Source organism: Hylobates moloch, unplaced genomic scaffold (genome assembly GCF_009828535.3).
Source record: "Hylobates moloch isolate HMO894 unplaced genomic scaffold, HMol_V3 SCAFFOLD_10, whole genome shotgun sequence".
Classification (NCBI taxonomy): domain Eukaryota; kingdom Metazoa; phylum Chordata; class Mammalia; order Primates; family Hylobatidae; genus Hylobates; species Hylobates moloch.
Window position 1 is genome coordinate 99,165,423 of NW_026652285.1, and position 23,755 is coordinate 99,189,177.

The 23,755-nt window shown below is 44.2% G+C and overlaps 1 protein-coding gene across 14 annotated transcripts in view; it reads left to right on the forward strand.

Moving 5' to 3' along the window:
* The window catches only part of RALGPS1 (Ral GEF with PH domain and SH3 binding motif 1), a 298,720-nt gene that overhangs the window by 91,471 nt on the left and 183,494 nt on the right, over nucleotides 1–23,755 (forward strand). For all 14 annotated transcript variants that reach the window (XM_058444878.1, XM_032165158.2, XM_058444882.1 and 11 more), the window contains one exon: nucleotides 18,296–18,379. In XM_058444878.1, the coding sequence (XP_058300861.1) occupies nucleotides 18,296–18,379 (84 nt within the window). The remainder of the gene's footprint in view (nucleotides 1–18,295; nucleotides 18,380–23,755) is intronic.

The following is a 23,755-nucleotide window of genomic DNA, read 5'->3' on the forward strand; positions in this document are numbered from 1 at the left end:
TGCAGTGCCTAGAAGCCCCCACCCCTTCTTGACTGTCTCTCTTGGACTCAACCTCTCCATTTGCCCTCGAAACACTGAGAGAAAGAAAAGTGCTGCAGTTGCTCAGTCTCCAGGGGCAGGTCTTACTTAATAACGTTTTTATGTAATGCCAGATATATGGTCCCTGCTTCTCTTAGGCTCACAATGGGAGAGCTGGGAGGATCTCAAAGACCATCTGGTGCTGCTATATTTTACAGAGAGGAATCTGTAACTCCTGCAGTGGGATGGGCTGACTTTAAGTCACAGAGGGGGTTTAGGACACATCTCAGATTAGAACCCAGGACTCCTGACTTAGGAAGTCCTCATAAAAATATAAAGTTGCCAGTGTGAGCTGCATGTATCCTTGTAGGTCTTTTTTTGTATTTATTTCATTCTACCTATAACCCGAGGCCTCTAACAGTTGCAGCTGGATCTACTTAACCCATTAATGACAAGCCTTACCTCCTTTTGCAGGAGTGAGGCGTGGAGGTGGGAACAGACTTCAAGCAATGGAGATATAAACAACCTAGGTCAGTCATACGCAGTGTCATCATCTGTTCAGTCTTCCTACTTGTCCTGGGCTGACCTTGCCCTCTGGTTCTTAGCTCACTCCAGCCCTTATTGATGGGGCTTCATGGTTTGTCTTTGGTTCTCCTACCTTGACCCCACCTTTTCAAGAAGTACACCTTATATTTCAATGTCATGTCTTTTTATATCAGTTAGAGCTGTGTTGTCTTAATATGGTGGCTGCATGTGGCTGTTGAGCATTTGAAATGTCATTACTTCAAATTGAGATGTTCTGTAAATATTAAAAAAAGACCAGATTTCAAAGACTTACTACAAAAAAGGAAAGTATCTCCTTAATAATTTATTATATTTTCTATTGATTACATTTTGAAAAGATAATATCTTGGATATACAGTCATGTGTCACTTAAAGATGGGATGCATCCTGAGAAATGCATCATTAGGTGATTTTGCCCTAGTGCGAACACCATATCGTGTACTTACAGAAACCTAGATGGCATAGCCTACTATACATTTAAGTGATATGGCATAGCGTCTTGCTCCTGGGCTACAAACCTGTACAGCATGAGTACACTGAGTAATGTAGGCAAGTGTAATATAGTAGTAAGTATCTGTGTAGCTAAACATAGTTAAACATAGAAAAAGTACAATAAAAATATAATGTAAAAGATAAAAATGGTATACTTATATAGGACACCTACCATGGATGGAACTTCCAAGACTAGAAGTTGTTCTGGGTGGGTCAGTGGTGAGTGAATGTAAAGGCCTAGGACATTACTGTAATACACAACTGTAGACTTTATAAATGCTGTATACGTAGGCTATACTAAATCTATAAAAAATTTTCTTCAATAATAAATTAACCTTAGCTTACTGTAACTTTTTTTTACTTTACAAACTTAAAAAAAACTTTTTGACTCTTTTGTAATAACACTTAGCTTAAAACACACACTGTTCAGCTGTACAAAAATATTTTCTTTTTTAATATCCTTATTCAATAAGATTTTTTGTATTTTTAAAATTATTTTTTCTACTTTTTCAACTTTTTTTGTTAAGAACTAAGACACAGACACACACATTAGCCTAGGTGTACTCAGGGTCAGAATCATAAATATCACTGTCTTCCACCTCCACATCTTGTCCCACTGGAAGGTTTTCAGGGATGGTAATACACGTGGAGCTGTCATCTCCTGTAATAATGCCTTCTTCTGGCTGGGCGCTATGGCTCACACCTGTAATCCCAGCACTTTGGGAGGCCAAGGCGGGTGGATCACCTGAGGTCAGGAGTTTGAGACCAGCCTGACCAACATGGTGAAACCCCGTCTCTACTAAAAATACAAAAACTTAGCCGGGCATGTTGGTGCGCCTGTAATCCCAGCTATTCGAGAGGCTGAGGCAGGAGAATTGCTTGAACTTGGGAGGCGGAGCTTGCAGTGACCCGAGATTGCGCCACTGCACTCCAGCCTGAGTGACAGCAAGACTCCATCTCAAAAAAACCAAACCAAAACAAAACAAAAAATCCCCAAACCAACCAACCAAACAAAATAATGCCTTCTTCTGGAAGGACCTGCCTGAGGCTATTTTATAGTTAAAAAAAAAAAAAAAAGTAGAAGGAGTACATTCTAAAATAACAGTGGGCTGCGTGCAGTGGCTCACGCCTGTAATCCCAACACTTTGGGAGGCCAAGTCAGGTGGATCACTTGAGGTCAGGAGTTACCAGCCTGCCGAACACGGTGAAACCCCGTCTCTACTAAAAATGCAAAAATTAGCTGAGCGTGGTGGCGTGTACCTGGAGTCCCAGCTACTTGGAGGCTGAGGCACACGAATCGCTTGAACCTGGGAGGCGGAGGTTGCAGTGAGCTGAGTTCATGCTGCTGCACTCCAGCCTGGGTGACAGTGAGACTCTGTCTCAAAAAAAAAAAATAATAATAATAATAACAATGAAAAGTATAGCAAATACATAAACCAGTAACAGTCATTTATTATCAAGTATTATGTACTGTATATAATTGTATGTGCTGTACCTTTATATGACTGGTAGCACAGTAGGTTTGTTGACACCAGCATCACCACAAACACTTGAGTACTGAGTTGTGCTATAACCTTTCTATGACTATGGCATCACTAGGTGATAGGAATTGTTAGCTCCATTATAATCTGATGGGACCACTGTTGTATATGTGGTCCATTGTTGACCAAAATGTCATTCTGCAGTACATGACTATATTGAGTTAAATAAAATAAATGGTCAAAATTAATTTTACCTGTTTCTTTTTCCTTTTTTAAAACACAGTATTCAAGAATTTAAAATGTGTGGGTTACATTATATTTCTGTTGGACATTGCTAGGTTATAGCCTCATAGGCCATTCTCAACCAGGATTTCATGAGAGAATTAAGCCTTGTGCCTGAAGGTCCATTGTATGTAATGAATGTACCATCTCAGGAGAGTTAAGAAACAGTCACTCAAATCATTTTCTGTGCTCTGTGGTTCAGATAAGAAACTTAGATGAGAAAGGCCGTAGCACCTGTTGTTACTCTTTTTTCTGTTGTTGCATGCATTTACTGTTCATTTTTTATTTTATTTTATTTTATTTTTGAATTGGAGTCTTGTTCTGTCGCCCAGGCTGGAGTGCAGTGGTGCAATCTCGGCTCACTCCAAGCTCTGCTTCCCGGGTTCATGCCATTCTCCTTCCTCAGCCTCCTGAGTAGCTGTGACTACAGGTGCCTAGCTAATTTTTTGTATTTTTAGTAGAGACAGGGTTTCACCATGTTAGCCAGGATGGTCTCGATCTCCAGACCTTGTGATCCACCCACCTTGGCCTCCCAAAATGCTGGGATTACAGGTGTGAGCCACCGTGCCTGGCTGCTGTTCATTATTTTTTATTGCTTACTAATATTCCATTGTATAAATGTACCACAACTTGTCTGTCCATTCTGCTGCTTGACATTTGTGTTTCCAGGTTGAGGCTGTTATTTAACATTAAGTTCAAGGGTGCATGTGCAGGGTGTACAGGTTTGTTATACAGGTAAACATGTGTCATGGGGGTTTTGTTGTTTCAAATTTCAATTCAAATTCCTGTAGTGTTTCTCGCAATTGTATAATGAGGGCTGTTGGTTTGAGACAGATACTACTAAGCTTCAGAGTTGTTTTTCTCTTTTTTAAAATCTCAAATGAATGTTACATTTTGCCAGTTACCATTTCAATATCTATTGAGAGGATCATATCACTTTTTTATCTTGGAATTATCAATATGCTTGTTTGATTTTTAACATTAGCAGATTCCTATATTTCTTAGCCAAACTTGTTAAGTTTGAGGATTTTTTTTTCCATCACTTTTTGTGCTGTGGTATAAATTATTTGCTGTAAGAATTATGTATTCTTCAAAAGCCTGAGAGAACTCACTGGTAAAACCATGTGGTCCTGGAACCTTTGGGTTAACTTTTTTCGTTTCTTGCAGGGTTTTTGGCATACTCATCAAATACAGAAAAGTTTCAGTTAGTCAAAAATAGAAGGCAGTGCGAAGATTAGGTCAGAGCCTGCACCTTCCTGTGAAGCAGGTACTTCCAAAAATTTCATTTTGTATTCCCAGCAGTGGTCAGGATGACCCTGCAGCACATGAGGATCAACATTAAGAAAGATTGAACTGTGCTGAGACACATGAGTTGCAATGGGAAAAGTGAGCAACAAGTTAGAGATTGCAGAAAACCAAAGTAATAAATTAAGGGACAAACTACAATTTTCTTCTGAAACTCAGAGCAAAAACAAAGGAAGATGAATGTGATGAATTGTTTCTAGGAGATGTCGTGTGTGTATATTACAGGAATTCTAAAAAGGGAGGGTGGGCAGATGTGAGAAAATGTTTGTAATGTATTAAGGACAAAAGCATATTATAAAACCACAGCTATAGTATGTGCTCAGTTGAGAGCCAGTGTGTGTGCATGTGTGTGCCCCTGCACCTGTGAGTGTGGGCATAGCCACCGTCCTGGCCATGGATGTGCTCTGTGGCTGAGGGTCCAGGCTCCAGAGGCCATGGGCCTACGTCTAGTCCTGGCTCTCATATTGAACACATATGAGGATTTGAGCAAATTGTTGAACTTTTCCAGCAACACCTCTGTTTCTTCTTCTGTAAAATGGGGCAATAATAGTACCTATCTCATAGGGGTGTTATGAGAATTCAGGGAGTAATGGATAAATATATGTAAAATGATTGACATTGTGCCTGACACTTAGAAAGTCCTCAGTAAATGTTATTGTTTTTATTGTCATTATGATAAACCAAAATGTAAACTTTAGTTTTCTCTGTTAAGGCTAATAGGTAATTTAAATTCTTTTCATTGGAGGCCAGGTCCAGTGGCATCTGCCTATAGTTCCAGCTACTCGGGACGCTTAGGCAGGAGGATTGCTTGAGCCCAGGAGTTTAAGGCCAGCCTAAGCAATGTAATAAGACCCTGCCGGCCAGGTTTGGTGGCTCACAGTTGTAATCCCAGCACTGTGGGATTACAGTGGCCGAGGCCGAGGCAGGTGGATCACTTGAGGTCAAGAGTTCGAGACCAGTCTGGCCAACATGGTGAAACCCCGTGTCTACTAAAAATACAAAAATTAGCTGGGCATGGCGGTGGACACCTGTAATCCCAGCTAGTCGGGAGGCTGAGGCAGGAGAATTGCTTGAACCCCGGAGGCAGAGGTTGTAGTGAGCTGAGATCGCACCATTGCACTCCAGCCTGGGCAACAGAGGGAGACCCTGTCTCAAAAAAAAAACGCAAAAAAAAAAAAAAAAAAGGCATTCAGATTTTTTAAAGTTCTTCATTGGGCTTTCTGTATTGTGCAGGTTTTCTATAATGAACATGTATTAGGTCCCTAATTAAAAAAAAGCAAAGTTTTTCTTCTTCTTCTTTTTTTTTTTTTTTTTTTTTTTAAAGAGAACATGTGAATGATGTATTTGGAAAAAAACATTTCCCAAGAATATGGAGAAAGGGAATTGAACATAGTTCCCAGTGTAAGAGTGGAATGAACATGTGGCCCTGTGGGCCTAGTCCCAGTTTGTTAATCTTGTGAGCAGAGCTGCTGGCGGCTGCTCTCAGTCCGCTAATCGGGCTCTTTCTCTGTCACGTGGACAGGAGACTGCTCACAGGGTTGCAGTTGGCTGCTGCCCTCCGTTGACAGCTGGTTCTAATTGTGCAGCGCTACGTAGTACTAGGGCTGGAGAGGGAAGGTTTTGGGAAATTTGCATCATCTTCCTGACCCTAAGTCTGCATGTTTTCCAAGCAGATGGTAGCTTGAGGATTTGATGAAACAGTAGTGACTGTAAATGAGTTTTATTCTATAGAAACTAGTATGACCTGAAAGCTGAGAAAGATGAATTGCTTCTGCTTATTCAGTGAGTACATACATGTGTATACTGACTTCACTGGAGGCACCATTTTTCCACAGTGATCCTTTCCCCCTCTTGTGGTTTGTCTAGCTAGGGGTTCTGGGGCCTTGGGAGGCCCTCATGTTCATTTCTTCCATGGCTCACCCTGCCTCCTCCCTTTCTCCACACACACAGCCCTTAACAGGTATTTATTTCAAATTACCAAAGTGAGTTGCTCTCACATAAGAAAATGCAAATATTCCGTGCACTTACCAAACTTGATTCTAGTATAGTAGAAGGTGCTTAAAGGGTTTGGGCCTTCTCTGCCATGCTCTCCCTCATGGCATCAGGGCAATACAGCCTACCAAACACTCCATGTGAGGGTTTGGGGAGCCACCTCTGCCCAGTCCCTACGTTGTTTTCCCATCCCACGCGGAAAAAAAAAATTCCACTCTTTACCTTCCCTTAAGGCTGGGACCTGGCCTCCCACCTCTGTCCTGTCTCACTGTTTCTTCTCCCACTCCTCCCCAGGCTCCTTCTGCTCCAGCCGTGGGCTACCTTGCTGTTCTCAGATATCCCATGGTGTTCCTGACTCAGGGTCTTGACCTGTGCACTTCACTTCCTTCTGCCTGGGACCCCCCTCCCCTAGATACCTGCAGAGCGTGGTATCCTTTGGAGGAGATGTCTCTACTCCATGCCAGCTTGTCAGACAGGCCTGCTGAGACATCTCCTCCAAATATTGCTACCTTCATCCTCATTCATGCCTTTTCACAGGAGTTATCATCTGACTTATTACAATTTCTTTAAGAATCTCTCTTCTTCTGTAGAAGGTAAGCACCATGAAAGTAAGAGCATGTTTGTTCACTGCTGCATTTCCTAAAACATACTTTAATTTTGGTGAATAAGTGAATAATTTTGGTGAATAAATGAATGAATTTTGGTGAATAAATTTTGGTGAATAAACAAATAGATGTGCTTTATAAACTGCCAGTCACTGTTGTCTCTTCCTTTCTCTTCCTTCCTCCTTTATCCTTTCGTATCAACCCTTTCCCTTCTTCAAACACCATCATCATCGTCATCACCACCACCACCACCATCATCATCCAAGAAAGAACTAAAGATACCTCAGTCCACTGGCAGCTCCCAGAAGGCTTGGACCTAGGCAGTGTCTATTAGGACTGCAACCTTGGGAAATAAAGCAGGAAAGTCCAGTTGTCCTTTGTGGCCTTGAGTTGTGGTAATTTATGTTCCTGTCTGTCCCCACTTTGAGCAGACACCAAGCTCAAGACCTGGTCTGACTCACTGTGGAACCTTTCCAGCACAGTCCTGGCACTTAGATGGCTCTCTCTTCTTCCTTTCCCACTTGCCCTTAATCCCTTTATTCCTCCTCCTCCCTTCTTTTCTTCAATTTTTCTTTCTCTTTCCTCGCTTCCTTGTTCTTTTTGTCTTTCTCTCCTTCCTGTTTTTCTTTCATGTTTCACTGCAGCTGGTCTTGTTCCAGGGAGGGCTTGGGACAGTGCCTGGCAGTGAGTTCCCCTCCAGCCATGAGCTTTTCTGACTCCCTCAGTGCTAACGCTCCCTCCCTCTGCTACCAGGGGACCTGCATGCACTTGATTCTAGCCTTAACAACTCTCCTGTAGGATAGGTGTGTTTCCCTAAGTCCAGCTGGTCATGATTTGCACATGATTACTCCACCAAAAAGTACAGAAACAGGCTGGGCGCGGTGGCTCACGTCTGTAGTCCCAGCACTTTGGGAGGCCGAGGTGGGTGGATCATCTGAGGTCAGGATTTGGAGACTAGCCTGGCCAACATGGCAAAACCCTGTCTCTACTAAAAATACAAAAATTAGCCAGGCATGGTGGCGGGTGCCTGTAATCCCAGCTACTCGGGAAGCTGAGGCAGAAGAATTGCTTGAACCTGGGAGGCGGAGGTTGCAGTAAGCTGAGATCGCTCCACTGTACTCCAGCCTGGGTGACAGAGTGAGACTCTGTCTCAAAAAAAAAAAAAAAAAAAAAAAGGACAGAAGCACCTAGTGGTCATGTGAAAACTACGTGTTATTTATAAATGTTGACACTGATAGGTTATAAGCAGGTTATGACTTTATAAAAATTTGGCGTATTTTAGAGTATTTACTCAACTTCAAAATTTAATTTTTACAAGGTTTACAATGTGTAATATGTCATCTACTAAAAATTATTTTTTTCAAAGTAATCTTGTACATGATAAATAGTACAGGAAAGCTTATGAAGAAAAACCTTCACCTCAGTCCCCTCCCCAAAGGTATACTCTTTAAACTGTTTTTTCCACTGGTTACTTTTGGAATTTTATTTGGCACACCAAAGCCTGAATTTCTTGTTTCACCAGCTTTGTGTGGTATCTTGTGACCGCTCACTTCCCATGCTTTCCCTCCAGTTCTCCACTGCCCACCTTCTGTTGATTACACTTTTACATTGCCTAATTAACGAGCTTCACCAAACTCATCACACTTTTCCTTAGGTGGACTCTTAAAGTTGAAAACCATCAAACAACACTTATTATTACGGCTACGTAACTGTTACATATAGTCAAGCCAAGTACTATGCCAAGGATTGTGTTTCATTCCCTAGTAATCCTGGACCATTCAAAAGAGAATATGCCTCACAAGACCTGTAGATTTTCTTTTCTTTTAATCCATTGATTGCTTGATACTGGGTATGTATTATATTTTGATTCGTGTTATATTTTTAATTGCTTTTATATTTCCCCAGAGGCTTCCCTTCAGGAGCCCTTTGTCCGGCTCCAGTGTGAACTAGTTGTTTTCCAGTCTTTTGCGCAGCTGTTTTTATAGGACCTTCCTTTGCAATGCTCTATGGTTGGACTCTTTCCTTTTTTTTTTCTTCATCATATTTATTGAGGTTTAATTACATCCAGTAAAAATCACCCATTTTAGTGAACAGTTTGGTGATTGTGAAGAATGAGTGTTCTCATGTGGAGACCTTGTCTATCAACCCCAAAAGTTCTGTGTGCCCCGTTGTAGCCAGTTTGCCTCCTGTTCCCAGTCCTTGGCAACCAAGGATCTAATTCCTGTCTCTGTCATGTTTACCTTTTCCCGAATGTCATGTAAGTCAAATCATAATACTTTCTTGTGTGGTTTCTTTCACTTAGTATAAAACTGTTGACATTCATGTATGCTGATATATGTGTCACTCTGTCGTTCCTGTTTTTATTGCTGAGTAGTATTGGATTATATGGCTGTACCATGATTTGTTCATCCCCTCACCAGCTGGTGGAAATCTGGGTTGTTTCTAGTCTGGGGAAATAGAGAATGAAGTTGCCATAAATATGCACATACAAGTTTTTTGTGGACATATATTGGTATTGGGTAAATACCTACCCAATGGGATTGCTGGGCCTACCAGTGGGATTGCTGGGGCAGTTGATAAGTGTGTGCCTAACTTGATGGGAAACTGCCCACCTGCTTTCCTAAATGGCTCTTCTGATCCTCCATAGCACCTGGTATTGTCTGTCGCTTATGTGTGCTTTTTGCAATGATTGAACTAAATGTGGTGTCCATTGTCATTTAGTTTGCATTTCCCTACTGACTAATGACATAGAGCACCTTCCCCTGTGTTTACTTGCCATCTATGCATCCTCTTGGTAAAGTGTGTGAACAAATCTTTTGTTTACTTTTTTTTTTTTTTTTTGAGACAGTCTTCGTTCTGTCATCCAGGCTGGTGTGTAGTGGTATGATCATGGCTCACTGCAGCCTTGAATTCCTGGGCTCAAGCAATCCTCCTGCCTCAGCCTCCTGAGTAGCTAGGACTGCAGGCAAGCACCACCATGCCTGGCTAAGTGTTTTTTTTGTTTTTTGTTTTTCTAATTTTCCGTAGAGACAGGGTTGCACTGTATTGCCAGGTTGGTTTCAAACTCTTGGGCTCAAGCAATCCTCCTGCCTCTGCCTCCCAAAGTGCTGGGATTACAGATGTGGTTTACTTTTTAAAAAACATTGGTGTATTAGGGTTCTCTAGAGAGACAGAACTAATTTTGTATGTATATAGGATATATATACAAAAGGGAGTCTATTAAGTATCAACGCACATGATCACAAGGTCCCACAATAGGCTGTCTGCAAGCTGAGGAGCAAGGAGACCCAATCTGAGTCCCAAAACTGAAGAACTTGGAGTTTGATGTTTGAGGGCAGGAAGCATCCAGCATGGGAGAAAGATGTAGGCTGGGAGGCTAGGCCAGTCTAGTCTTTTCACATTTTTTTCTGCCTGCTTTATATTCTAGCTGCATTGACAGCTGATGAGATGGTGCCCACCCAGATTAAGGATGGGTCTGCCTCTCCTAGTCCACTGACTCAAATGTTAATCTCCTTTGGCAACATGCTCACAGACACACCCAGGATCAATACTTTGCATCCTTCAATCCAATCAAGTTGACACAGTATTAACCATCACAATTGGGTTGTTTGACTTCTATTGTTGAATTGTAGCAGTTCTTTGTATTTTATATACAAGTATCTTTTCTATCAGATATTTGTTTTACAAAATGTTTTTTCAGTCTGTTGCATTTCATTTTCTTAACAGTGTCTAAGTACATTAGAGGGTTTTTTCTAAGTTTTTGTCTCTTTTTCTTCCAGAGTCATTGTCATTTATTACCTTGGTTTTCCTTCCGTTCTGTTGGCTTAACTCATATGCCTGGTGGCTTGTAGGTGTTGTGACTTTTTTCCCCTGGCTTTTCTCTTGAGGGGAGTCTGCCTGGGAGAGCCAAGTGGCCTGGGCAAGACACAGCAGATTGCCCACACTGCAGGATGACAGGGTGGGGACTGGCATGCAGGGTGCAGTTTTCTAACTGTCAGCAAAAGGAGGCGACCTTTATTCTGGGGGTTCCAGCATGGAAGCCTTTAATTCTCTCATCCCACTTTTTGCCTGGGGGTGGATGCTCGCAGGCAGCAGGTGGGGGTGCTGGCTGAGACAGTGTCCAGTACACTGACCTTTCATTTGTCCTCCGTTTATTGTTCCTTAATGACTCTGAGCCAGGAGCCTCTCTGAGGTCCCCCAAGGCAGCCTGACTTCACCACCTCTGTAGCCCCTTCCTGGCATAGTCTAGCTTGAGACTTTCTGTTTTCATTTAATCAAAATCCGTGCTGATCTCCAGTAATGTGTTGAAATCTCTCATTTGACGAGGGTAGTGGTGCCCTCCACTCCATTCTCGTTCCTAGTTTAGGTTTATCGTTTACTTCTGTGCTTTGTCAGAGGGGTCTTGGGAGTGATGTTAGGCAAATGTGTATGTCAGGTGTCATTTGAACATGCATCCCATTTTGAACTTAATATGGCACCAGTTGTAGGTGGTTTTGGGTTTATCACAGACACACATGATGGAATCAGCTTCTCCCTTTTGAAACTTGTTTTTAATCATGGACTAACTTCACTGTCCTCTCACATATTTGATTCATGGTCTTATTAAGAGTTATAGAAAAAGATGATATTTGATTGTGTTTACAGTGAAATATACACAAACGCAAGCATTTATATTTTATTAATAACTATTAGGATCTGCTGGAACTGCAGATTTTACCGAGGGGAGAACTAGTGGTACTGGATGCGACCCCCACCCACCAGTGGATGGGGCTTCCCTGAAACAGACCAGATGAGTATTCTCCCCAATTAGCATATCCATAAACTGTGGCACATTTGCTGCCTAAAAGAACCAAGAAGCTTCTTTGCTTCCCTTAGCCTGCTTTGTAGTCTCAGATTGTTCTGAGTTCTGACTTTTCTGACACCATGTAGAGCGTGGGCTCTGGAATCAGACTGAGGTTTGAATCCCAGTTCCAGCACTTACTAGCCGTGTGACCTCAGACATGTGGCAATCTCTCTGAGCCTCATAGTCTCATCCATCAAATGGTGCCTATCTCATCGTCTTGTTTGTGGATTCAGTAAGTTACGGCATGTAAGTCCCCTAGCCCAGAGTCTAGCAGGCCATTTTAATACTCAGTAAACACTGATTCTAGATATCCCTAAGTCTCTGCCCCTGGAGGAGCTCCCTATATATCTGCAGACATTTAAACTCTGGATCCTACTATCCCTTTTGTCTTTTAAGCCCTGCCTGTGTTGCCAGAGGCACTGTGCCCCATTCTGGCCATGGCAGCCCGATTCCTGGGCTGGCCCTGACTGAGGTGTGGTGCTCTCAGAAGCCTGCCCAGGTTCTGCTTTGGTCTATGCCTTCATGTCACCCAGTTCTCCTGTAGGCTGCAAGCCTGCTGGAGCCCCAGCTGAGGCCTGCAGCTCTGTTCTGGCTGTGGTGAGGATGGGCTCCCATCACTTCTACCATCCACTACTTGTGTGGTCTGGACAAATTAATTTACCTGCTTGTTACATATTATTTCATTTAGAAATTGGAGGTCAGAGCAGTCGTATCCACTGTGAGGATTCTGTGAGGATAAAATGAGATGGTCTCTGTGGAGTGTGTAGCACAGTTCCTGGCACAACGTAGGTGCTCAATAAATCTTGCTGGTGCTTCCCTCTGACTGGGCCTTGGCTCTCATCCTGGCACCATTGGAGTCCTAGTGTCCAGGGACTGCTGTCCTGTGTGCCTCCTCCATCTGATTCCAGGGGCTTTCCTGGCCTGGATTTTCAGCCCCTGCACCCACTGCTCAGCGCTGCCTTTCCCTTTTGAGCATTATTTAATTTAATAAACACATTAAAAATATTACAATGTATCATTTTTTTCTAAGCACTTTGCAAATATCGGCCCATTTAATTCCTATAACTACCTTACAAAGGAAGTGCTATTATTAATGCCATTTTTCAGATGCAGAAAGTCAGGCACTGAGAGTTCAAGTGACTTGTCCAGGTTCACACAGCCAGGGAATCAGCCCTGGTCCATGTAAGTCCTTAACTACTATACGCTGTGGCCTCTCTCTTGTGACCCTTGTGTCCTCAGAGCTCACTCCTGAGACCAGAGCCAGCCCCTCTGCCAGATCCCAGGTGGGTAGCTTTCATGGAATTCTGTTGCTCCTGCTTGGGCCTCTAGACCCCCAACTTCCACACAAGGAAGGTGTGGACATCGTGCACCTTTGCTATTGCCACAGCAGTCAGTATATGTGGTCTCCTGGGGTAAACTATAGATAGAGAAGAATGTAGACTTCCTTGTGGGTGACAAGGCATGGAAGTACCTGCAGGACACGCCAGCCACTCTCTATTATTTGCCCATCTCCTTAGCCCATTCTTAACTCTGTCACAAGAGTCTAGGCCCTGAATGCCTTACTCCCCAGTCAGACCCACTCTGGTCAGGTCCCCAAAACTGGCACTGTCTCCCTGACCGCCTTACTGGGTCACCTATCTCCTAGGGTGTTTTAGAACTCCTTTGGTTAGGTGTGTAATTGTCCCACCAGTTCTTCTGAAGATGATTTATAAAAGCAAATCTGGCAGGTCTTTCCTGTTGTTTTTTTCCTTCCTGTGAGAGGGTAGGATGGGAAGAGTGGTAGAAACATGGAGGGAGGAGGAAGAAGAAAGCCATTGAGCACAGTGGTGATGTGCTGTTGGCTGGTGTCAGCCTGGCAGTGGTCCTGAGGTCTGTTGTAGTGACTCGCCCTTGAGGCAATGCGTTTTCCATGTGGACACGTTTGATGAACATGATTTGGAGATGACTGCAGTGAGAGGCACACGTGGAAGGGCCATGTGCTGACGCCAGCTTCCTGTGGCGCGATGGCCTAGATGCCATGGGGGTCTTCAGAGAGGACTTGTCACCACTCCCCAGTCTCCTTTCCCAAGGCCTTACCTGATGGACTCCAGACACGGTCAGGGTTGGGCCTTTCTCAGCCCACCTCAAGGCATCTGACTCCCAGACCCCTAAGCACAAAACCGGCAGCTAGTGGAGTGAGCCTCATGGTGGGGTGGCCCAGATCAGCTTTGCAGGGGCGGCTGAAACCAGTGTTGATTCTTGCTTTCACCTAGGAATGCTTACAGGTGGGGGTACTAAGTTGTTTTTGCACAGTTAGGGATTATTTCCACAGTGTCTTTGTGATAAACATTCTTCTTTGACTGTCAGAGTGAATGGCTAAATGAATTTTATGTTGTTATGTGTTTTTTATTTAAGGCAGCTGGTCAGATACCCCTTTGGTTCTGGGCCCACTGATTTTGAGTTGTCTGTGGGATGCCAAAGAAGATGTGGCCAGGAGGTACCTGGCTATGCTGGACGGGAGCTCAGGAGAGAAACTTGGGCTGGACACAGACATGTAGTTGAAACCACAACAGTCAGTATATGTGATCTTCTAGGGAGAAATATAGAAGAGTGTAGAAGATGACCTTGGATAAGTTGAGGTGGAGATTGTGTCAGAAAAGAGAAGAGCAGCCGGAAAATAAGACTAAGAGTGAGGGGCCCGAAAGGTGGGGAGACAACAGGAGAACACAGTGTGCAAAGGCAAGGCAGAGGACAACATATGTGGTGGGGGCCAAGAGCAGCCGGTGAAGGGGCACTGATTTCCTAGTTGGGAAGTTGTCTTAGGGGAAGGAACAGTTACAGGGGAGCAGGGAGCAGGGAAGGCAGGTAGGAGAGGGGAGTGAGTTTAAGTCGTTCTCTTGCAAGGGAGAAGAGTGAGCAGGAGCCGGAGGGGGCAGGGTCTGGGAGAAGTGTTTTTTATTGCTATTAATATTAATGGGAGAAGCTTAATGCATGTTAAAATGCTAGCAGGAAGGAGAAATTGGAGAGGAAGACGTGGAAGGTACAGGGATGACAGAGGGCATCAGAGTAAGGTCTCTGAGAAGGCAGAGGGGTGGGATGGGGGCAGGAAGAGAGCGAAAGAAGCCCCTCTTTCATTAAAGCTAGAAGGAGGGAGAGGATGCAAGGACATTTAAGTTTGGTGGCAGGAAGTTTTCTTCTCATAGCATCTGTTTTTCCCTGATGAGCCTGAGGAACACCCTGGTGACAGGAGGAAGGTCTCAGCAGCACCTGCCAAAAGACTGCACAGGCTCTTAGTCCCCTCACATCCAGTCAGCTCAGCCATGAAGTCAGGGCCAGGGACCGCCTGGGCAAGATGTGGGCCTCAGCGCCCATGGGAAGGGCTGTGCAACAGTCCCTGGACAGCTCATTGGCTCACCACAGACACAGAGCTACCAGGGCCGTACTGGGCTCATCCCAAACCCTTGTCTCCCTTCTAGAATCAGCCTTGCCTCCTCTGGTCAATTTTAACTAAATTACACTCAAATAAGTTCCACAGTGTGGACCTTTTTTAGGCATTAGTGACTGAAAGAGTTTTTTTCTATTACTTCACATTTTCCTAAACCCACTTAACACGGATGGAATCTCTTGTAATCCTGTAAGGCCAAACACAGAAGAGGAACTGCGCCAAAGCGGTCGGGCCCAGTACTTGTTTTAGCACAGATAGAATGGTCTTATTTCTTCTGACATTGTGATAAATCTGTGCTGAATTTGGGAGGTCTTCACACTGAGGAGTGCTCATGCTTCATTCATTCAACAGAGGCTGCTTGAGCATCTACTGCCAGCCAGGCCCTGTGCCCCGCATGTCACCTCCCTTGTCAGGCTCTGCCTCCTTCAGTCTCCATCACAATTCTATGGGGTTAGCTACAGCATCTTCATATTTAGTACTGAAGGAACTGATGCCAAGAGAGATGATTTGTCTGGAGTTTTCCAGGAAATAAGTGACATGGTCTGGGATTCAGAGCGAGATATTTTGGCTCAAAATCCTTTGCTCCTTCCATTTTATCAAAGTGCTTCTCAAACATAATGTTTTACTCTGCTGATGTTTTAATTTTAAATGTTATGTGCATTCCAGTGTGAAAGGTTCCTTAGGAAATTGTCAAAACCCAATAACTCCACATAGAGTTTTTGAATTAGGGTCTTAGAAATGTTCAAACCAAGTAAATTTAGGGAAGATGTATTAAGTACCAACTGGTTCTTGCCTGCATGATATCAGCAAAATGAAAGAGAAATAATAATAGATTTTTGTTAATAATTCAAGACAGTAAAGAGAGAATGGTGTGGGAAAAAGAAGACGTTTGGCATTCAAGCTGAGTCTGAATACTGCCTTGTTGCTTAACAGCAGCGTGGCCCTGGGAAGAGGAAGGCAGGTAACCTTTATCAAGTACCTGTCACGTGCTACGTGCTTTGCATGTCTTAATCTCATTTAATTGTTATAATGAGCTTCACAGATAAATATAGTATCATACCCACTTTAAGATGAGAAACTAGAAGTTCTGAGAAGATAAGCATCGTGTAGCTGGGGTATGGCCAGCCAGGATCTGACCCTGGGGTCCACACTGCTCCCTTTCTCGGTGTTGTCTGAAGTTATTATGGTGTGGAAATAAGACTACAGAGTCTGAATTAAATTCACATATGCACACGTGCGCGTGCACACACACACGACTTCTGCTATTTATTCGAAAATTCAGGAAAAATACAAAGGGAGCAATTATCAGCTAGAAATTGAGCAACAACTATGCCTCAGTCCTGAAACATCAGTTTTATGAGTTGGGTTTTATATTTAATTATAAACCCATACTTTTCCAGGACTGGCTTTGTGATTCACTGGGGAGAGAGGCCTTTGTCTTCACAAACAAACTTTAAAAGGGCAATAATAACATATATTTGCAAAGTGATTCAAGTATGTGTTTTAAAGAGAGGGAGATAGTACATGTAACTGAGGTAGGTCAAACATACATTTGAAACCGAACATAGGCTGGGTGCAGTGGCTCATGCCTGTAATCCCAGCCCTTTTGGAGGCCAAAGCAAGAAGATCGCTTAAGGCCAGGAATTTGAGACCAACCTGGGCAACACAGTGAGACCCCCATCTCTACAAAAATAAAAATTAAAAAAAGAAACCGAGTGCAAATATATGTCATCAGAACAAGAAGAATCATAGTAAAGAGCTATAACTTCTACAACTTAAAGAGATTCATCTCTGCTTTTGAAAAGAAGTAGAGTCACAATATTCATCCAAGAGAAAGAAACCTCTTTATTAAAATGGATGTGGCGAGAATTACAAGAGATGACATAGGTGAGATGCCCTGTCCAGCGCCTGCTGTGTGGGGAATTCTTGCTAAATGGTAGCACCAGTGAATTCTGTTGTCATTGCTGTTACTTGAGTCTAAGTTGTGAGGGTGTGAAGGACATGGCAGGTTCCAGGTTGTTTGTGTTCTCTTGTGTGGGTGACGTTCAGGACAGAAGTGAGGCACCAGGAGGAGGCGTCTCGGCCCCTGGCTGGTTCCTCTGTGTTCCTAAGTCCAGGGCATTCATCTTGTGACCAGGAGCTGCTGTTGCCTTTAGCCAGGCTCCCACCAAGACCCTGTCTGTGGCTGTTTGTCAGGTCCTAAGGTGTGTTTGACAGGCGTGGCCCTTCAGACGTGACTGCTAGTGGCCAGTTTTGTCCTGGGCTGTTCCTACTGCTCCTCTCCCTGCTTTCCTAGGAGACCCCTGATCTATATCTATTGTAGCTGCTGGGCAGCTGCCTCTCACTAAAGATCTTATGAAAACTCCAGGTGAATGGCAAAAAACAATGTTATTAGTAATACTGAGGCCCGGTAGGAATTAAAAGGCGGTCTTGTAACTTACAGGTGGAGAATTTCAGAATTTGCAACCTTTGCTACCTTTCCTCTAGTCTGTGTCAGGGCTCCACAAGGCACACGCTGAGAATGCTGGGCATTTGGATGACGGCTTCTCCTTGGTCCTTTTTTGTAACACCAAGTAATCCTATTAGATTGGTCCTGTTGTGTCCAGCTTTCATCCCTTGGCTAAGAGCCAGCCTTACTGATAAATAAAATCTAGATAATTCAGTTTTTCAAATTATAATGCTAAACCTAGTGGAAAAAAAGAGACAAGGCCCCTGGACAAGATATTAAAGGGGACCTTTCCTTCTGCATGCTTTTGGTTATATGAGGGATTGGAGGGGCCAACTTCAGGACAGAATCTGAGGTCATACCAGAAGCTTCTCTGATTGCAGTAGGCTTGGACTGAGACTTTGCCTCACACCAGGAACGGATGATGTCATGTGGCCAGTGAAATCTGAGATTTTTTAATGGAGCCCTGGCATCACAACTATGCGGGGATGAGTTCTGCTGGTTAAAACATTTCTGTGCCCCCTCAGACAATTTGCATTGTAAGAAGGACTTCTGGTCTTAGAGAAGCTGGCAGAGTGGCAGTGGATTTCTTTTGGCACAGAAATCCTGGGAAACATGGCCAGAGTTGTGGAGAAAAGTATTCCACTTATCCTCACTTCTGGTAGTCCCAGGCTGCACCGTCACCTACAAACCCAGCCCTCCTCTCCCACCTGGTAAAGATGGGAACAGCCAAGGTGTCAGCCCTTTCCCACCTTCATGCATGCTCATGTTCCCATTTGATGCCCCTGGTGTATTTTGCATCCCAACTAGAATCACTGTTGAAATTCATTCTGTGCTTCCCAGGAACTAGCCAGCTGTGGATGGAGTAAGAAGGAGAAACACAGTCTTGCCCCTAACGTTGTGGCCTTTACCCGGAGGTTTAACCAGGTAAGCAACACCCCTTGCATGTGCCTATCCAGAGAGCAATCTGCTGCTGTCCCCTATAGGCTGCGAGCCCCCCCCCCCCCCCGCCCCCGCAAAGCTGTCTCCCAGGTACCTGGCCCCAGATCCAGCTTCTTTTCCTGAGTCCCCCACCTTTATCCAGTTTTGTGCCATTATAGTCCATTTTCACAGAGCAGGTGGAACTGAACATACCTTTCCTATGCTTAAATCACTTCAGTGACTTCCAGTTTCACTTAAGCTAAGGTTCAGGTACCTTAATATGCTTTGCAAGGTTCAGCATGGTGGATCTCGCTTCTGTCCACCCCTCCAGCCTCATCTCTTTTCCCGCCTCCTGGCCTTCCTTCTCTTACCTGATATACCTTATCTCTGTCCTGTCAGGCCCCGTGTGTGTGGTCTTCGCAGCCCAGAATCCTTCCTCCCTGTTCAACTTCCAATCAGATCTCAGCCTGAATGTCATTTCTTCGGGGAGTCTTCCCTGAATCCCCAGCCCGTATGAGTTCACATATCCCCACATTGTACCCTGTACTCCATGTGATCCTTTATTAATTTGTCCTCATGTTGTATAACTCTGTAGTCTCCACCTTCCTTGCTGGCCTGGGAGCCCCATGAGCATGTCTATCTTGTTCATTACTGTGTCCCCCACCACCTTGCCCAATGTCAGGCATATCATAGACCCTCATTAACCGTATATGGAACGAATAGATGAGGTGCTCAGGAAGTACTTTTTAAATTGAACTTTCTTGAATTCCTGATGGCCTGTTCCCTGGCCTTGCACTACTTTAAACTGACTTGGTCCAACAAGAACCTGTGCTCCAGGTATGAAGATCTGGAATGATGATTGGAGACTTGGATCAACTGAGGGAGGTAGGGTGTCTTTATTTCTCAGCCAGACCTGCATGATCTTCAGGAGAAGGCATGCAAACCAAAGCCCCAAATTGTACTGTTGACAGATTTCCTTCATTCTTATTTTTCTGGTTTCAAATGAGGCCAGTGGCCTAGAGGTTGCATAGTATGTATAACTGGCCCTCTGGGTGATGGGGCCTGGATTCCCTTTGGGCCCTCTCTCCAGCTGGGCCTTCTCTCTCGGAAATGCTTGGTCTTGTGCATCACTGTTGCTCAACCCTCTCCAGGCTTCTCCAGCCTTGACCTTCCACCCCAAGTCCAGCGGGATCCTCAGAAAGGCACCAGCTTGTAGTTTGAAGATTGGGGCTGGAATTAGCATTATTATTATTTGATGAGATATAGTAGGAACCAAGAAAGACCTAGGTGCATCTGGAGTAGGGGCTGCACACTGTTTGTTTTGAAAAGAGAAGTTCCAAAGTCTTTTGCTTCTTTTTTCTTTGTTTTGAAAAATCGTCTCTTTTCAACTGAGCTTAGTCTTTAATTAAAAAAAAAAAAAAAAGTGTGAGGATTTTGTGAGGGAATTCATAGTTTCCTTAACAAAACTATTTGACTGGGAGCCAACTCAGTCCCCACCTCTGACCAGCCACAGAGCTCCCAGAGGAGGGAGCTCTGTTTTGCTTTGCTTGTGGATCAATCTGCTTTGCATGTGGATGCCAGGTCAACTTGGCAAAGGCGGTGTGGCTTATTCTGTGAACAATTGTGTTGTGTCCAGCTCAGACCAAGTGATGAAATGAGCCAGAAGCAAAGTCACATTTTTTTTCTAACAATGCTCTGGGAAATGGTCTTCCTGCTGGCCCATCAGCCAGTCGGAGAGCCAGCAGCTCCTGGACATAGCCCTGGTAGCTCTGGTTTGAAAATTGGCTAGAGGCCAGGCCTGATCAGCCATTGGGGCTGCCTTCTTTGGGATGAACTTGTTGGCGTCCCTTCCTGGCAGAATTTTATGTGTGAGAACAAGACTCATCAGACTCCAAATAAAAGAAAGCAGTTCACTTACCTGTCTGAGCCTCAGCTTTCTTTTCTGTAACTGAGAATAATAGTAGTGCTCTCCTTGCACTGTTGTTATGAAGAATAAATGGAATATGAAGAGGTTTAGCACAATGTCTGGCATGTAGTAAGCATCCAAATGTTTTGGGAGAAGAAAAGAGAAATGTGAAGATCAGCTGATTAGGAGGAGGTTGCCAGGGGATTTGAGGCTTCTTGTGGCCAAACAGAAACCTGGTGGCTAGTGCTTGCCTGCTTCTCCATGGGATCTGAGTCCCTTGGGATTTGCTCATAGAGTGGCTGAGATGGAAGAGTTTGGCCAAGTTCACTAAAGGTCTTTTATGAGCCAGCCTATGTTACAACCCCAAGGAATACACCGTGTAGCACAGAAGTTCTCAATCTTTTTTGGGTCTTGGGTTCTTTTGAGAATCTGACAGTATCACATATGAATGTTGCTCCAGAAAACTGCACAGATATACAAATTTGCATTAATTTTAGGGTGTTCACTGCCTTCCTGAAGTTTATGTGTGGACATTTATGGGTCTGAGGACAATAGACTGAGAAGCTGTGTCTCAGGGAATCCAACAGGCCTGGGTGTGAGTCTTATCGTAACAACTTATTAGCTGTGTGATCTTGGGTTGGCTTTTGGCCTTTCTCAGCCTCATAGTCCTCATTTGTAAAACAGGAAGAATAATTTCAAGTGGATTTTGAAGACTGAACAAGAATCATGAATATAAACGGATTACCCCAGTACTTGACACTTAATAAACATTCCATGTAAGCTTAAACAAAGGGACAGAGTAGTGGGAGCTATGAGCTGAAAGGAAGGTTAAGACCAGACCAACAGGCTTGGGTCTAAGTGCAAGGTTGGGCTTGTATCACAAAGATGCTGAAAGTTTTGGAAAAGGTGCAGAGGGAATTGGGAGAAACGTGGTTCTAGTCTAGGCTGTGCAGCTAACCTGCTTTAAGGCCGCTCCTCTCTTTGGGTCTCAGGTCCTTTTTATATTCATGGAGACTGGACAGGGCCAAATGTTCCCAACTTTTCTCATGGACACATTTTATAGTTCCTAATGACTGAAACCCCAGCTCAAACTCAGGTAAGCACAAAAGAGAGCTTCATGGCTTATGTATAACAACTAAATCTAGGGAGATACTGACTTCAAATATTGCTGAATCTAGGCAGTGGGGACAGTACCATCTGAACTTGGTCTTGCTCTCTCCACCTCCAGGTTCTGCTTTCCTCTGAGCTGGTTCCACCTCAGATAGCCTCCCCCTGTGGTTGCAGGATGGCTAGCAACAATTCCAGGCTTGTATCATATTCCGAGGGCAACCTCAGGAGAAAAGACATGCTGCTTTTTCAGTAGCTCTATCTGATGCCCTGGAATTGAGACTCAGTGGCTCAGATTCCCCTGGCTTGTGGCCCATTTTGTTTGTTATGATCTAATCACTCTGACCAGGAAGACATGAAGCTCTGATTGACCAGGTCTTGGAAACAGTCCTTCCTATGGAGGAGAGATGGTAGGCCTAGGCCACATGGACTGAGAATGGAGAAGGGGTATTTCCTCAAGGAAAATCAGGGTGTTCTGGAAGGAAGAAGCTGTGAATGAGGGCCAGAAAGGAAGACAGATAGTTATCATAGACCTTCTTTTCTCTTGTACTCTTCCAGTCTGCTCTGAGCTTTCTCCCCAATCCATTCCGTTGATAACCTTGTCACTCTCAAGTCCTGTCTGCCCTCTGAACTCCCATGCTCATGAGCCTAGTCACTGAATGTTTCTGCTTCCTCTTGGCTTTAATCGAAACTATTTTAAAAACATTTATTGAGCACTTATGCTGAACTTACTGAGTCAGATACTATGCTAAGCATTTTACCCGTGCTATCTAATTCAATTTTCATGTGCCTAATGAGATAGATATTTTATACTCATTTCATGGATAAAGAAACGGAGGCTCTGCAAAGTGAAACAACTTCCTCAAATTTACATAGCTGGTGAATTCCTCTGCTTAAGGAGCCTTCTGTTTTTTCCTGAACATTTTTCTAATAGAACCTTCTGCTTTTCCAAACCTAATTTATCACAGGGCTGGGAGAAAATGTTAGCACTCTCCTGTCTTCCACATGCTATCTCTAAACAGTTACTCTTTCCTCATTGTGTAATACTCCGTTTTATATGAGGCTCATTACTGTAGTTATATTCATTTATGTATTCAGTAGTGATTGACTGAATATGTACTAGGCTCTGTGCTGGTTCAGGGGGTCAACAATAAACAAGTTGTCGCCCTTGCCATTGTCAGCTCATAGTCGAGTGCAGGAGGCAAACATGATGGAGGCGATTCCAGTCCAGGGGAATCCATGCTAGGGCAGGGAAACCAGAGGAGAGGCATGTTCAGGAGCAAGGGAGGCCAGAGTGGGGTCTGTTCCATCAATCTGCATGAGGGATTGGAGCTGTAAACTGGCTGGGCACAAGAAAATACTAGAAGACAAAATGACAGCCCTTGGTGATTGATTGGTTATGGAGCGAAATGACAGAGAAGAGTAAAAGAGGGTCCTCTTTTGGTATTTGGCAGTTCACTTGAGACAGTGAACACAAAGGAGGAGCAGTTTTGAGAGTTGGAGATGAGTTAGGTTTGGACATGTGGGATGAAGTATGCAGAAGGTCATTGGATATTTGAGTCTGGAAGTCGGGGAAAGGTCCAGTCTGGGGATGCAAATATTGGAGTCATCTGCATTTGAAGGCCCGGGGTCAGTGAAATCATCCAAGGAGAAACAGAGGCCCAAGTGAGTACCTGAGGATTGCTGACATTTAAGGGATGGGCAGAGGAGAGGAGGCCACACAGGAGGCAGAGAGAGAGCAGCCTGGGAGCAGAACACTTGGTGATATGGAAAGGGCAGTATCTGGAAATCAGTGTTTCAGAAATGAGGGAATGCTACAGAATGAGTCATCTAAGACAGGGCTGAAAAAGAGTCCTTTGATTTTAGCAGCAAGGGCAGTTTTGCAGGGATGTAGCAGGTTGAGTGGTATATAAAAGAGCAGGTGTAAGTGATTCTTACAACAGTGGCTCCAAGGGGAGCTGAGAAGGGAGTGGCTGGAGAGTGGAGTAGTCAAAGAAGTCCTGGGAGGTGGTTGCATGCTTTTTTCTTCTTTGAAGTGAGCGGAACCTTAAGGATGTGAAGGAGCCAGTGGACCTGGAAAAGTTAAAGATGAGGAAAGAGAGGAAGTACTTAATGAGGTAAAGTCTCAGAAAAGGTGGAAGAAGCCAAGACCTGGGTGCCTCTTCAATGTAAGAGATGAGTCAGCAGAAAGGAAAGGGGCAGATGTAGACCCATTTGTAGGTGCAATACAAGGAGAGTGATGGCTTTTCTTCATCAGTGAAATGGGAGGGAAAGGGGGAAGGAGTGGGGTGAGAAGATTGATGGGTTTGGGGAAAGCTTGAAAAAATCTGCTTCACAGGAAAGGAGAGAGAGCTGACTCTGGAAATACA